This window comes from Xiphias gladius, chromosome 17, assembly GCF_016859285.1.
Source record: "Xiphias gladius isolate SHS-SW01 ecotype Sanya breed wild chromosome 17, ASM1685928v1, whole genome shotgun sequence".
Classification (NCBI taxonomy): domain Eukaryota; kingdom Metazoa; phylum Chordata; class Actinopteri; order Istiophoriformes; family Xiphiidae; genus Xiphias; species Xiphias gladius.
In genome coordinates this window covers 25049007-25064213 of record NC_053416.1, presented here as the reverse complement: position 1 = coordinate 25064213, position 15207 = coordinate 25049007, and the positions used below count along the sequence as shown (strand labels likewise).

General features: G+C 41.1%; 1 protein-coding gene across 1 annotated transcript in view; it reads right to left on the bottom strand.

The window, feature by feature from the left end:
* Window positions 1-4184, bottom strand: part of LOC120802689 (protein turtle homolog B-like) — a 144672-nt gene extending 140488 nt beyond the window's left edge. Inside the window, exon 1 of the mRNA XM_040150765.1 lies at window positions 3960-4184. Coding sequence (XP_040006699.1) covers window positions 3960-4023 — 64 coding nt within the window. The 5' untranslated portion in view covers window positions 4024-4184. The remainder of the gene's footprint in view (window positions 1-3959) is intronic.
* Between the last annotated feature and the right edge of the window lie 11023 nt (window positions 4185-15207).

The window sequence follows — 15207 nt, the reverse complement described above, 5'->3', positions numbered from 1 at the left end:
TATGATCTCATGCTAAAATCACATCTACTCTAATATAAGTTGGTGTGTTTGCTTTTGAATCACAAACAAACCCAGGGGACGGTTTTACAAAAATACTTTAGACTGGTCTGTAGTGTTAAGCCAGTCTTAATTTGCTCTGAGATTAGTCTAATGCACGTTTAACAGTTTAACAAAACCAAAGATGGACTTTTTTAGCCTAAAAATGTAGCCACCCAGCCCCCCAGGCTAACTCTGAACTAAGAGCCATGTTTCCATGGTAACAATCAGTGACACCTGCTGACAAGTTACACTGACAATGTTGTGGAGTGAGTAATGAAAAGGCAGAGATCTTAGAGAGCACAGTAACCTGTTGGAGATATACAGCAGCCATTTTCTTTTGTCTGACCTGACTGATGAGTTAGCAGAAGTACTGCCACAGAGTCCTGCCCCATTAAGAAGAGAGCTAAGGTGTTTGAAGTCGTGGGTGGTCAGACATGTTTTTTAGTTTGAAAAAAAGTCTTAATTTATGGCTACTGAGTCATACTTAAGATAGTCAAAAACTAGACAGGTTTCTGGAAAAAAATAAATCAGACATCTATCTGAATTCTGACTATTAGATATGAGCCATAGTCAAAAGTCTATCTTTGTGAAATCGACCAAAGAGTTTCCTTGAAAGCACACTTGGTCCCAAAATGCTATAAATGTGTAACAAAACAAGAGAAACTAATTTAATGCTAAACAGCTTAGAATAATGTGTAACAATCCCAATTCGGAATGTGACATCATGATGTGCTGCAAAAACACTTTTCTGACCATTATTTAACACCATAACTCAGGGAACAGAAGAGGAGATTGTGACTATATTTCCTGCAACTGGATTGGTTGGCGGAGGCATACAACTGTGAGACAGTCTTAGTTTTACATTGTTTCTATCCACTATATTCCGAACAACATCACAGTGGTATGAAAAGGTTTGGGCAAATTTTCTGTTACTGTAGTAAAAGATGAATTGATTGCCAAAGGCATTAGTTTAAGATGACACATTTCTTTAATATTTCAAGCCAGCGTACTTTATTTCCATCTTATACAGTTTCAAAGTAACAAAAATGAAAAAGGGCCTGAAACAAAAGTTTGGGTGCCCTGCATGGTCAGTACTTAGTAACACCCCTTTTTTTTAGCAGCTAAGAGTCTTTCGGTTCTTGTTTGAGGGTTTTTAGCCCATTCTTTCTTGCAAAAGGCTTCTATTTCTTTGAGAGTCTTGGGCCGTGGTGCATATACTGCCCTTTTGAGGTCTATCCACAGATTTTCAATGATGTTTGAAATCTTCTACTCACTGAACTATTCAATGTAACAGAAATTGTGACCAATGATGCCCAAACTTTTTCATTCCACTGTACACCCCCACCCACCCCCTGCTCCTCTATCCCCATCAGTCCCCAGCCCTCTTGGCATGCTGTGGCATATGTATTTATCAAGCAACCGAGTGGCATTTATCTCACAGCTTAGTCATAATTAGTCCAACTTAGTCTGGGGCTGGAAGCCTGTTAGTGGGCATATGTTCACATCCTGGTTAAAGACATACTGTTCCCTGAGGGGATGGCTGTGTGTTGACATGTGTGTATGTTGTGTGTGTGTGTGTGCGTGTGTACGTGTGTGTGTGTGTGTGTGTGCATGAGTAGGGTAGGGGTGTGTGTGTGTGTGTAAGTGTGGCAATGATGTGTTGCGGTGAGCGTGCCGCCCGCCTCCACAACACACCCACCATGTCCTTTCCTTCCCCCTACCCCCCCCATGCTGAGAGGCTACTTGAAACCTGGAGGGAGGCGAGTTCATCCGAGTGTGCGGAAGAGGAAGACGACAGGACGAAGCGGGAGAGGAGAGATGGGAAGGGGAGGGGAGGGCGACAAAGACCTGAGTCAGATGGGAAAAGAGAGGGAGGAGGGAAGGAGGGAGGGATGATACAAGGTAAGGAAGAGAGGAAACCAGAGAGGAGGGGAGAAGAGACAGAAAGAGAGGCAGTCTGGCTCTGGTCCAGGGTTATCACTGGCAAAAGTCAAGCCATTTGCCAGCTGCCAGCTTGAGACAGCAGCACTCAGCTAGAAGGATGCCGCCCTTTGCAGCCTCTGCTGGCTGATGTGTTCGGCTGCGTTTGTGTGCCTGTGTTCACACACATGAATGCTGCAGAGCACTGAGACTTCCATCGGTGTGTTAAAGCACAGCACAAGGACCATATGAATAACCAGTTAGACTGACTGAAGGTACAGTCTTTACAAAACATAGGCAAGTCCAGTCACAGTCGCTCCCCCTCTGCCTTCCAGAAGCTAGTGCTCATTTCTGCCAAGTTGCCTGCTGTCCCAGCCTTGGAGGAGATGAGAGAAGCTGCTTAGAAACATCTCCCTAAGTCTCCTTCTTTTGCCAGACAATATTTAAGTGTATCCTCTTTACGCTGGACATTACATAACTGTTTGACATGTAGCCTGCTGAGCCCAGTCACATCCCAGAGGGATGTCAACAAAAATAAGTACAAATAAACCTGTGAGATTCTGTGTCAAAACTCTAACACACAGTGACGGGAAACTTTTTTATATCATCAAGAGCTCCTTTCTCCAACATCTAATCGGTGATGCTGTAGTACAGACGCTGTCCCTATCGCCTCAATCGCACCTTTCGCTTGAAGATGAGTGGTAAGAAGGGGGGGGGGCAGGAATTCCGTTTTTTTTTAAGGGTACTCACCACGTCTCTTTGTCTTCATGTATGTGAGACATGCTCACGTGTACACAATACACACATACACACAGTCGGACCGCCAAATTGCATGTGCTGTCACTGTCTAGAGAATGATGTCATTTATAGTTAAAGCTGTAAAATTAGTCGACTCGTGGTCAGAGAAAAGGATGAGTATGACCTTGTCAACTTGGGCTTTGGAAAATTCACTATTTTCTGACATTTTAAAGACCAAATGAATAGTCAATTAATTGATTAATTATTTATGAAAGGTGAGAGGTGATTCTGCCGTATTATGGTGCATTCTGAATGACATCACAGATTTCATATCAGTGTGGCTTTTGATCGGACAGCCCTTAACCCTCGCAGGGAGAGCCTCCATTCGCCTTCACCCCGTCCATAGGGAGGTCAGAGTTTCAACTGCACCGCAAATCCACCCATGAAGCCATCACGTCGCACCGGACAGGCTACAAACCAACATGTTTGTCCAAACCGTTTTAATCTCATGAAGAAAGTTCCATCACATGTGGCTGACTGAAAAGCAGGCTCAGCGCGCCGGGAACCGTTGAAATGCACCTTAACGCAGCGCCGACTCAGGAGGCGCTCCCTCTAGCGGGGAGAGCTGGCAATGACTTGGCTTCAGCCGGAACGGCTCCCTGGGAAGAGGTTAATCCACTCATAGCATTTTAATGACATCTACACCAGCGCACCATACTAATCACATTTGCCCTCAAATTTCGCGAGGTGCTGGCCGACCGGCTGCTGCGGGCCGGCGGCTACCCGCAAAACGTCCTGGCGCTCCAGAACGGCAGACTCACACATCTCGGGAGGAATATGTCAGGCCAGATGGGCTGCAAAATCTATCACTCCGAAAGCCTAACGCGTCACAACTCCGACAGAGCCGTTTACCGCTGAGAACCCTGATGTGTTAGACTGGAATCGGCAGCTTGCCCTCCTCTAAGACCGCCTCAAGCGAACCACTGACTTATTTCCTCTGTGCTAAACCCTCTGTCATGACTGACCGACCGGTGGAGCCGGTCCGCGTCTCTCAGCATCTGCCGGCCCGGCTCCACTCAGGTGCGGTGGTGAGCACACGTATGAACTTCATGACGTAAAGTGGGGCATTTCTGACATACAAGGCGACACGTTCAAAGTTAGCTCACAGACAAGCGGGAAAACGGCTTTTCAAAGAAAAAAACAGTTCATTTGAAACTTGAGCAAAAGGCGCCGGAGGATACACATCCTGCACTTCGACTCACCTTGAGCGGCCGTTCCTCGGGTGCTGAATACACTTGCTATCAAAGTGGCCACATACCAAATCATAGTACTATTGCCGGCCAGAAATAAACCTCATCATATCTCAAAGTGCCCCTTTCGGTGAATCTCTCATCGCCGAGTGGCCCAGGACAAACTGAAGTGGGCCGGTATCCTGTTTTCTTGTTAACCGAACCCTGGACACTTTTCCATCGGTGCTTTCCCCTCTCTCTTCCCCTCTCCTCCGCTCTCCTCTCGCATCCTGAGACGGATCACCTGCGCCAATGGGACGAGAGCAGACGACGCCGTGAAACCAAGTGCAAGCCTTTAGATAACCGCGGTCCCGCCTCTGCACTCGTCTCATTGATGAGCGTGGGAGTCCCCCGGCCGCTGATTGGTTACCTGCACTGTCGATTTCCCATCTGGAGCGATGTGTTCATGACATGTAGTAATACTCGGAGTTTCCCCGCTTCAGTTCAAGGAAGGGATGTCAGTCTAGTTACTCACTGCGGATAGAACGACAGCCTGCTTGCTCATTATTAGTCTTTTTCGCCCTTAACGCACATACATTTACACTAATAGTAATAATGTCAAAGAAAATAATGTTGTCTGATAATGTTATCACTTTTTTGTAATGGAGTTAGACGTAGGGGCCTTTCTAGGACACAGCAAGCCGATGCAAGCTAGACGAAAATACGAATCATAAAACAAAGGGGCAAAAGATCCTCAGCCTACTACATGCATACAAAAAACCCGTTGTGGTGACTGGTAAAACTTTTAAAACTTAATATTGTAAGTTTAAGGATTGGGTAAGAGTTCAACTTCTTCTTATTATCACAATGAATTGAGCCCCCATCACGATTTTTAATCATTGTTCACAGTTGGCTATCGCAATGCCACAATCCCAGCCACAGATAGCAAAATCCAACAGGTGGTCACGCTGTATAATAAATGGGCTGGAGAATCACTCCTGCTTATTTAAAAGACAGTAATACTGCCGGTGCTTAACTACTAGTGTTTATGCGTGACACAAAATCTAGAGTGAATCAGGAGCGATCCACAAAACTGCAAGTTTCCAACTTCTGAGTCGTAAAAGGAATCTTGCATCTTCACGTTTTTCGCGGAGGGCCTGAACGCAGCACTGGGGGGGGTGGCTGGTTCAAGGTGGGTTGGAGTGTGAAACCGTAGCGGAGCTGCAGTATCATCCTGCGCAATAAGATGAGAGGAATCCTCCAACCTGTGCACCACCAGATCCTGCCATCCCCACATGCCATTCTCGTTTGAGATGTGAGGGACTGCGTTTCTGGAACTGCTCGCTGTGAAGAAAGGACGCGGCGGTGGGCATTGGCCATGAAGACGACTGTCATTGAGGAGCACTGACTCAAACAACTTGCACCGTCTGTGTTCAGCACGACTCAGCTTTGTTGATGCAGTGATTAAGTCGATGAGAGATGGAAACCCAACTAACTCACTCTGCCTTGCCAAATCTACACCACCTCCAGGTGTATGGACCTTCAGGAGGAGGGTCCAGTCATAGCCTCTCACAAGATGACAAAGACATCCATTTGACGTTATTTGGGGCCATTCTATTGAAGCCCAGCTTGTGTTCTCCTCATTTGCATTTAGTGCTTAAATCCAGTTTTTCTCAGCTTGTATAGTCTATGTTGCTGTTTCATTCACACAATACCCCTGAAGAAATCATTCAAATTTGGCCTCATGAAAGAGACGTTTATGATGCGACCAAATGATGTCTTCTTTAAATATGGACCCTTTAAGAAACATTGCCCTGCTTGTAAATCTTCTACAGATTCTACACATTATAGGGTATATAAATCATCCCAACTAGCCAAATGATGACAAATATGACAAATGCCATAACTTGTCTTTCAGCCTAAGTCATTTGTTTTCATCTTCCCAACAACTGATGATATATTGGGACTGCTTTTTGAAAACATTCTTCTCTACAGCCCCATCAACTAATTGCAGTTACCATTCATATCAAACCTGTGCTATTACACTAAAATATAAAGAGGCTTAATAGCTTTTACATTTCTCATATCACACTGAAGAATTTTATTTTGTCGGAAACCTCCTATGCCTTTATGCCCCCCAGTTCCTCTCAGTGGCTCGAAGATCTGATTATTTTTCATTAATTTGGAGAAAATCGAATTTTCTTTGTAGGGTAATTAGACACTTTGTTTACAAATGGCAAACTTTAACTTGTTTTATCAATTTACAAACCTTTTAGAGACAGCGCTTTGGCAGATGCGGTTATACCTAGGGCGGCATTTATGACTGTTCCTAGCGCTGATTTTCACATTTGCTCAAAAAACTGTATGGAAGTATTGTAAAGTGCTCTTTACAATTATGAGAGCTGTGCACATGTTTAAGTTGCTTGTTCTGTCCAATCTAAAGTCAAGGACCCAAAGTCATTCATATCATGATCATATGTGACAGCACGTCCTCACACTGAAACAAGGAGATTTTTGGCATTTTCTTCCTTTAGGAGTAGTAGCTTAAATGATTGATCAGTTGATTGGCAGAGTATTATCTGACTGGTTTTCTGTCAGATGGCTATCAATGAATCAACTAATCAACTTAGCTCTAACTATAAATTTTATCCTTGTAGTGTTACTTTGGATTATCACAGGGCAGGTGTTCTGGGATTTACAACAGAGTCCCTTTAAGAGGTCACTTGTGTTATTGATCCTTGTTTTATTTAATTTTTATTATTTTGTCCCTTTTTCTTTTTTTCTTTTACGTTTTTGTTAATTTATATTTGGAAACTTTTATGTTTAGATCAGGACAGGTATTATATATTGGATGGATTGCCATGAATTTTGCTACATACATTCACTCAGGATGAACCATAATAACCTCGGTAAGACTTACACTTTTTCCTCTCATAGCACCATCGGGACAAAATTGTAATGTGTCCGACACTTTGGTTTATGACCAAATACCTAGGCCTACAAACTAAACTAACAGAATTCCCATCAGTATCTGTAGGCTGCGTTGTGTTAACTAAAGTATTAACATTAACAAAACAGAACACAAGAAATTGGTTCTGAAACATCTAACTGGCCAGGGAATAGATTTTAATTGGATTTTGCTGCTCTAAACTTCAGTAATTTACATTACGTAGACGCATGTGAGAAACCTGAGAGGGATTCTTATTTATCCTCATTTCTATTTCATAGCAAGTAAGGGAGATGTTAATATAAAGTAGCATTTTGAGGCAAACATCCAGGTACAAAATATCTGCTCTCACTCTTTGTCATACTGTCTGCCTCTCTTTCCTGGGGCTACCTTGATCTCCATCACTCCTCTGTCTCACAAGGCCTGTGAGGCCTCAGTCACTTGTGTTTGCTCGTCTATAAGCAGCAGCCAGGAGAGTGCGGCATGTCAAGGCCCAGCATGTCAGCATCTCTGACAGAGACTGGCTGCAGATGCAGCTGAAGACCCTTTTCCTGATGCTCAACAGCCATTCCAGCCACTGCGGTGCAGCTGACCGTCACATGGAGCGCTGTACGCTAAAAGAGCTGTGTGAAGTGCAAATAGTCTTTTCAAGTTCAGCTTTTCATCGCGCTCTGTGCTCTACACCACACTCAGCTCCGATCAGGTTTTTCTTCCTCCCTGTTGTTAAATGTGCCAGTCTCAGTAGAAAATGTTTGTTTTATAATCAATTAAACTGCAAAGTTGCAGAAAATTCACTGGTTCCAGTTACTCAAATGTAGATTTTAGTTTTCAGAGAGAGTAAAGTGAATACTCATGGGTTTTGGACTGTTGGATGAACAAAACAAGATAAGTGAATATGTTAACTTAGACTCTGGAAACTTGTACTGTCAAGTATAACTTTTCACTATTTTCTGACATTTCTGACATATAAACAATATAATCAAAAATAATCAATAGTTGCAGTGGATTTATTTAGTGGTTTATGTAGGGACATCAAAATACTCGGTAATACTGTTGAGAGGGGATCACTAGAAAGCAGACTCGCATTTTGAAAAATACAAGAAAATGATTAATACGTGTTGAGTGAAAGGCAGCATTACCCATTCAAATTGCCTCAAGAAAGCCTTTTTAAAACACCTGCGAAATGACAGTGACCCATAACCCAATTTTAACACCACATATGCAGATCATGTCTTTGATAAAGGCTACCTCGCGTTTATTGACGATCCAACAACAGATCAAACAAGACTAATGTTCTACACCTACACTAGTGGTTCTATGAGGCTGTACCAAAGAGCAATTTCTAGCTCATTTTTGGACTATATCCACACCTTCATGTACAGCAGTGCATTGAGCTACATGCTAATATAAGCATGCTAACATGCTCACAAACACAATTCTAACATGCTAATGTTTAACAGGTAATGTTAAACATGTTAAACAGGTAATGTTACCACCTTGTGTTAGGGTATTAGCATGCTAACATTTGCATCGTCCCCGGGACCAAACAAAAGCTCCTACTGCTCTCCTTTTATATATCTTATCTAAGCTCTCTTGCAAATGAATCATTTCTATTTTGTCCTCTTCTATTCAAGTGTCTAGTGATATTCGAGAGAACAAAGAAATATTTGTTAACAGGTTTTGTTCCATTACTTTCCTAATTTTAGCTAGATTACTTCCAAACATCCTGAGGGACTTGTTGACTCAAATTCAAATAACTCCTAATTTAAACAGTTTAGATTTTCCACTTTGGCTTTACTAAAAAAGCTTGATATTAATCACGAGACTTTAGTTTTCACTTCTTCATATTTAAGGAGAAGTTGTTCAATTTCCAATAATTTGCTTTGTTACCACCATTAACTCAAAGGAATAAATTAAGAGAAATGTACACAGCTCTATGTCGCTTAAAGGACTGCAAAGCCTTGTTTTATCTTGGTCACTCCAAGTGAACATGACCACATTTGGTGACTTAACTCTCCATATGTCTATTAAATTAAATCTTTCCATAAAAAGCTTAATATATGCATTTCTGCCATTACTGCAATCAGGCGGTCATCTATCTGTCAGAAGATTTTTTTTAAAAATACGCTAAAATCCCAATTAATATATGGGAATTGGGAAAATGAAATGAATGCCCTTTTGGATCTGTGTCTATGTGTAAAAATATCACCATTAAACCTATGTTTCATGGTTAAAACACTTGCTGATCTTTCCGTGCAGTGAGAAAACCACAAGTAGACACCCCACTGGGTTCTCAAACCATTCATATCATTTGAAATCAAATGACATTCCTGACGAAAACAAAGATTAGTTTTTAGCTGTTTAGTTGCTTAGTAATATTTCTTATATCCCTGGCATTTAAAGAAAGTATCGACAATGAATTACTTTGAAATTTTTGAAATATTGAAAAATAAGTGTTGAAAAATGTCACACTGAGCGTTAACTGCACCTTCAAGGAACAAAAAGTCCTTGGTGGAAAACAGTATACAGGTAAATTACAAATTACTGTACAGTAGAAATCTAAAATACTCTCTAAGATGATACAGTCTTTTAGAATGTTTGTCATCAGACACAGTCTTTATAACACAAAAGACATATCGTCCAAATGGTTCTTAATGGAACAAACAAAATTAACAAATGTAAGATTAGAGGGCGAAAATTATATAATATCAGGCCTCTCAACGACGCAGTGTCGATCACGATAATGCAGATCAATACTAAGGCACCAGAAGACTAAAACTGTTTACCTGACATATGAGGCCTCCAACGTAATATGCAGACTTTCCCTCACCTTGTGCCTTCTTGACCATAGGTTACAGCTTCAGTCTGGCCTCCCTAACACACTGAGATACTGTAGATCTTCAGCAAAGGGGAGCCTTTTTTTGACAGGATGGTTTTTGGCAGACTTCCAAATGACATCTCTGTCAGATCTTAGAGAAAACTGAAGGATTTTAGCTCTGGAGTTAGTTTGTATCTGTTTCGTGAGGCGATGTGCAACATTGACAGCATCAGCAGGTTTGACTGTTGCCTCTGCTAGAATGTTAGAACACAACTCTTTAACTTTTTCATTTTCTGCAATACCATAAAGCTTCACATTCAGCCTTCATCAGTAAGACTTCAGCGATGAGTATCAAAATTCTGCATTTTCTTCTGTGTGTCCTTAATTTCGCGGCTTGCAAAATCCAGCTTTTTTTTTTCAAGAGTTTAGAGAGGGTAGAAATGTCAATTACATTTTGTAATGAGGACCCACTCTCTGTCTCACAGGGCCTTTTTTGCACATGGAGATTTGCACAGATTCACAGGTAGTGGAGGAAACTCTTCTTCTGACATGTACATGGTGCTAGCATAATCATGGCACAAGGGTATCATAGTATAACCCGGAGGAACTTCAGGCCTGTTTTTTTTACAGTTTTGCAGTCTTTTCCTAACTTGACATTAGTTTGTTTTAAGTTGCCACGAAGGCAAATTCCCTTGTTGCGTATGTTTGTCAAATGAGGACTTCTTGTTTCCTCCCGTTTTAAACCAGTTTTGTGCGGGAGCTCAGCAGAATCCACCTTACTCAGTAGGCACCTTAGAACATCAAGTCCCTGTTTGTTCAAGTGTCCCAGTAAGCCATGACAGTGTGACAGTGAGCCATCATGCACCCTGAAACTGGAGAAGTTAAATGGAATTCCACCATATTATTTGATTAGTTACACCTGTGCTTTTCATATTGCAACATGCCAAAATGTCAAAAGTACCTGTTTCTAACTTGGTTCAGTAAAGGGGTAGCATTCAAGACTTGTGCCATTAGCTTTCTGTCACTATACAATATACTGTATAATAAACAGAAAGAGTGCATTCCCTCTGGAGTCCCTTATGTGCAGTGTAACTGTCTGAGAAAAATGGGGAATTCTGACAGGAAAAGCACAGCCTTTATATTCTCACATAAAATATCAGGAGGCTGTGCTATTTTATAGTTTTCCATTAACGGGGAAGACATATACCATACCAGCATCCAAATATCATTATGAATTACTGTGTCGGACAAATATATGTGATTTTGTCAAAAATGTGACAATTTGTTATAGCAGAAATGAATCAGTCAGTGTGTCTGTAGAAACTCAGGAGTGTGTTGCTGTCTAAGACGCCACCCATTCTGTCCCATTCTAAATTAGTTGCTCAGAAACACTAGTACACCTACCAGTTGCCTGGTATGTTGTTTGCGAGCTTTCAACAAGTCTGTGTGTCCTGCTAAGGGAGCTGGCTAATGTGGAAACAGGCTTATCATGTGCCTGGAAGCACTCAGTCTGAAACAGGGAGGGGATCAATGCCCCCCCTTGTAGCAGTTTGTCAATATGGCTCCAAATGGTTACAACCCAGCACAGTGAGACTGCCATTTTTCGTGACCTAAATAGTGCCCCAGTAATAGCTCTGGTACAAGTTTTACTATGGTGGACAATGGTCAGATAGTTAAGCCTTAAAATGATGACTGTGTCTTTGTTGGATTTGCAATTAAGAAGTAATTTAACATTAAAATAACAACTAAACAACAAAAATGGCTTTTTAGCCATGCCAGTGGTATGGTCCTATGGATGGTAATGTCAGTTTGTTGGTCTGTTGGGCTATCTGCCAATCCACCATTTCAGTCCTGGAAGCAATATCTCCATAGATATTGATGGATGGATTGAGTGGATGAAATTTTTTTAAAGACATTCATAGTCCCCAGCGGATGAAGCCTACTGACTTTGGTGATCCCCTGACTTTTCAGCTGGTACCACCAGTAGGTAAAAGTTTCCACTTATCTTGTAAAATATCTATATCTCCAAGATGGTTTGGCATAAATTTTGGTAAAGACCTTCATGGTGAACCCCACTGACTTTGGTGATCCCCTGACTTTTTCTGTAGTGCCACCGTGAGGCTGATATTTCTGTTTTTCTGTGTGTTGAAAGGGCTATGTCTTCCACACAGTTCTTTCTATATTGATGTAAACCTACTAAAGTCAAAGCTGAAAATACTATCTAAAGCAGATTTTTACAATTTAAAGAATTAAGTAGTACAATTCTTCATAGAAAGCAACAGAAATATTGAAAAATATTTGAATGGCTATCTTGGAGAGTCTACAATGCGAGCTTGACAGCAGGTGGCAGGGTGCTGTGTAGAGCCTGATTCAGAGAATGGATGTGGGTCTGTTTACAGGCAGTGAAGATGAGACAGCTCTGGGAGGGGGGCTTGATTTTGCCCCAAACTGCCAGATGATGTGTTTCTACAAAAAAAACATCCTTTTTTGTTTCTGATACATGAGTTTAAAAACCAGCAAAGGGTGGTAAAAACTGAAATGGTCTCAAAGGATTCTATGTGTCACCTCAGAGGCACAGCAGTTTTATAAAAGCAGCAGCAGGTTTGTGTTAGACAGAATGTCAGCTCACCCCCATGATGGAGCTGAGGTGGTGGAGAGAGACAAAACTGGGTCCCGCTTTCTGATAAAGCAGCCGTTATAAAGGGTTTATAAGTTGTTACTAATGACTTCTTAGACAATACGTAAATCATCAGTTCTTTGTAATCAGCCGTTAGTAAGGGCAACTTACCCATTTTGATGGTGTATAACTTCCTTCAGCAGAACTGGCTTTGTCTTTTTAGCTAGCTCACTATTTTTTTAGGGAGACTCCTACAACAGATGACTGTTCAACCACAAACAGTACTTTCTGGAAAGAGCTGAAGACCACTGAGACACAAAATCCATTTATTAACAACTTATTAAGGAGACAACACTGAGTGATAGATCTTTCAAGCATGATCCTGCACCATCTAAGTGAAATGATGCTGTTTTAATCAATATTTTTACATTATTGTAACAATGGATCATATGATTGTGTGTATGTGAAATGTGACGCTTGTAGTGATGAAGGCACATATAATTATCACATTGATCTTTTGGATTATCACATAAAACAAAACCTGAACAGGGCCACAAAAAGTTTATGTACAAACACAATACAACATGTACATGTTCATACAATTGGAAACACCTAGTTTGAATGACAAGATAAAGCATTTAATATGAATAGAAAAGTTAGAAATTATAGTTCTTGTCAGAACAGTAGGAAAAGAATCCTTTTCTGCAATTATTTCTGGTTATGTTCTGCTCGCTAAAAACCACTAAAGAAACCCAATGGCTCAAGCATTGGATTGAAATAGTAGAGTATATGCATCAACCCACCGGGGGCATGACACCAATCAACCTATGGGGTTACCATAGAGGCAGGTCCACTCTGCTGAGACTGAGGAGTAGCAACAGAGAGTGGCTGGGTTTTGGGAAGCCTTGGTTGTGTTTTATGGTACTGGTGGATGTTTTTGGGGTTCCCCTGAGGCACCTGAGAGTATGGACCCATGAGAGCTGTGAGAGGGAAATTGTGGCGTGTGGCAGCTTCAGGAGCAAAACCAACACAGCAGGGTGAGGTTGTGAAAACTAGGAGATGGTACATTTATCTGACGCTTTTAAGCACTATCATCATGTACAGTGGACATTTTAGCATTTTCCTTTTATTATTCTTTTCTAGGAGCTTGTTTTTAACAATTTCATAATTTTGTTAACTAAGTTTAATCACTGTCTTTTCTTGTAATTCCACTATATGCTGCTATGCATGATCTAAAACCTGCTTACAAGAACATAGACAAACACAAAGCTTGGTGGTATGTTGTATTTAAAATTGGTCCTTCCTTAACAGAATAAGAGCACATGATGTGCTTTTATTCAATGGGATGACCATGTGACAAATAAAACCTTTGAATCTCATGGGGGTTGAGTCATACCATTGCTGATGAGCCTGCCTTCAGGAAGATATATTCATACATAGATTGCCTTGGCTATAATAATGACTTCATCATATAAAGCCATACCTTGCACCTGGGTGTGAAAACAAAAACATTAAGGTTGCCTTCAATTGGCAGGGGATTGAGCTTCCCACAATGACTTCAATTAATGTCTTACCATTTTATTACATTGCAGGAATGCTTTGTTAAACGCAGCACAGGTTCAGCTCCATCACCATCTTGGAGATTCATTAGATTTCAGTCATAACCCAGGCAACATTTGGTCACTTTGAATGAATGCGGACAACACATTCCTCAGTTTTTTGTCTTCTGGGGCTGCAGTGCACATGACTGGGACAGATTAGGAATTGTTGCAGAGGGGATCAATTAGGGTTGTCTGCTGGCCCCCAGGAGAGCTGAAGGTCCAGCTGGCATGCAGCCCAGGCCATGCCTCCTCCCCCTCAGACCACCATCAAGGGGAATGAACCAAAAACTACAAACACAATGATATCCAGGTCACCACACAACTGTGGCAAGACACGAAAGAAGCCCACTGATGCACATACTGAAATTGTAATTTTAATCACAAATTGGGACTGTATTTTGATTTATTGAGGGTCTGCTGATACTTGTCATTTAAAATTGTTACTGATTGGAAGCTATAAGGTGGCAAGGATAGTACTAAAATCATCTTTTGTTTAAGTGTGAGTTAAAAACCTGTCCGTAACACTCTGGTAAAGCCTTCAAATTCCAGCAATAATACAAATGTAAGAGTCAGTATTACACAATTCAAAGATGTGATTTATGGAAATACTAGACCAGTGACAGGAAATTTATCACATCCAATAACTCGAGGAGATGCATGTAGATCGAAAAGTGACAAGGACCCAGGATGGATCCTTGAAAAACCCCGTAAGTAAAGTTTGCATCAAAGGGTGCAAAATTACACACAGGCATGCAGAACTGCCAATCAGAGACAAATTAATGGAGTACCACTTTGTGAGTCCCTCTGTATACAGGGATATCTATTCAGGATTTTGTGATCAAAGATGTAAAATTAAAATCATACCAGGCTAAATTAAAAGCTGACATCATCTGTTGCTAAAACCTGCTCCTTTTTCTGACGTTGAGTAAGGTAGTCTATATGCTGCGCTTTGGATAGAAAGCAGACTGTTTTTGATTAGTATTATTGCTTGAATTATCAATCTATTTATATTTAATATCATCTTGAACATAAGCCAAAAAGTCTAAGCCAACTAAAGCATTACGGTGCCATGAACAGAGTAGTCAAAACCAGGCTTTTTCATGAGTGGTCAAGTGGACAAAACATGAGGAAACAGCCACAGATGAAAGAGCTGCTTTTGATGCCAAGAATAAATGGGCCAGTGGTTCTGACCTCTTTTAGTAGTGTGTTTAATTAAAATATATGAGAAAGAAATAAAATACAAGAGATATACAGAGTTTAATCCTGAGAGAGAGAAACAAATGACATAATGTCATCAG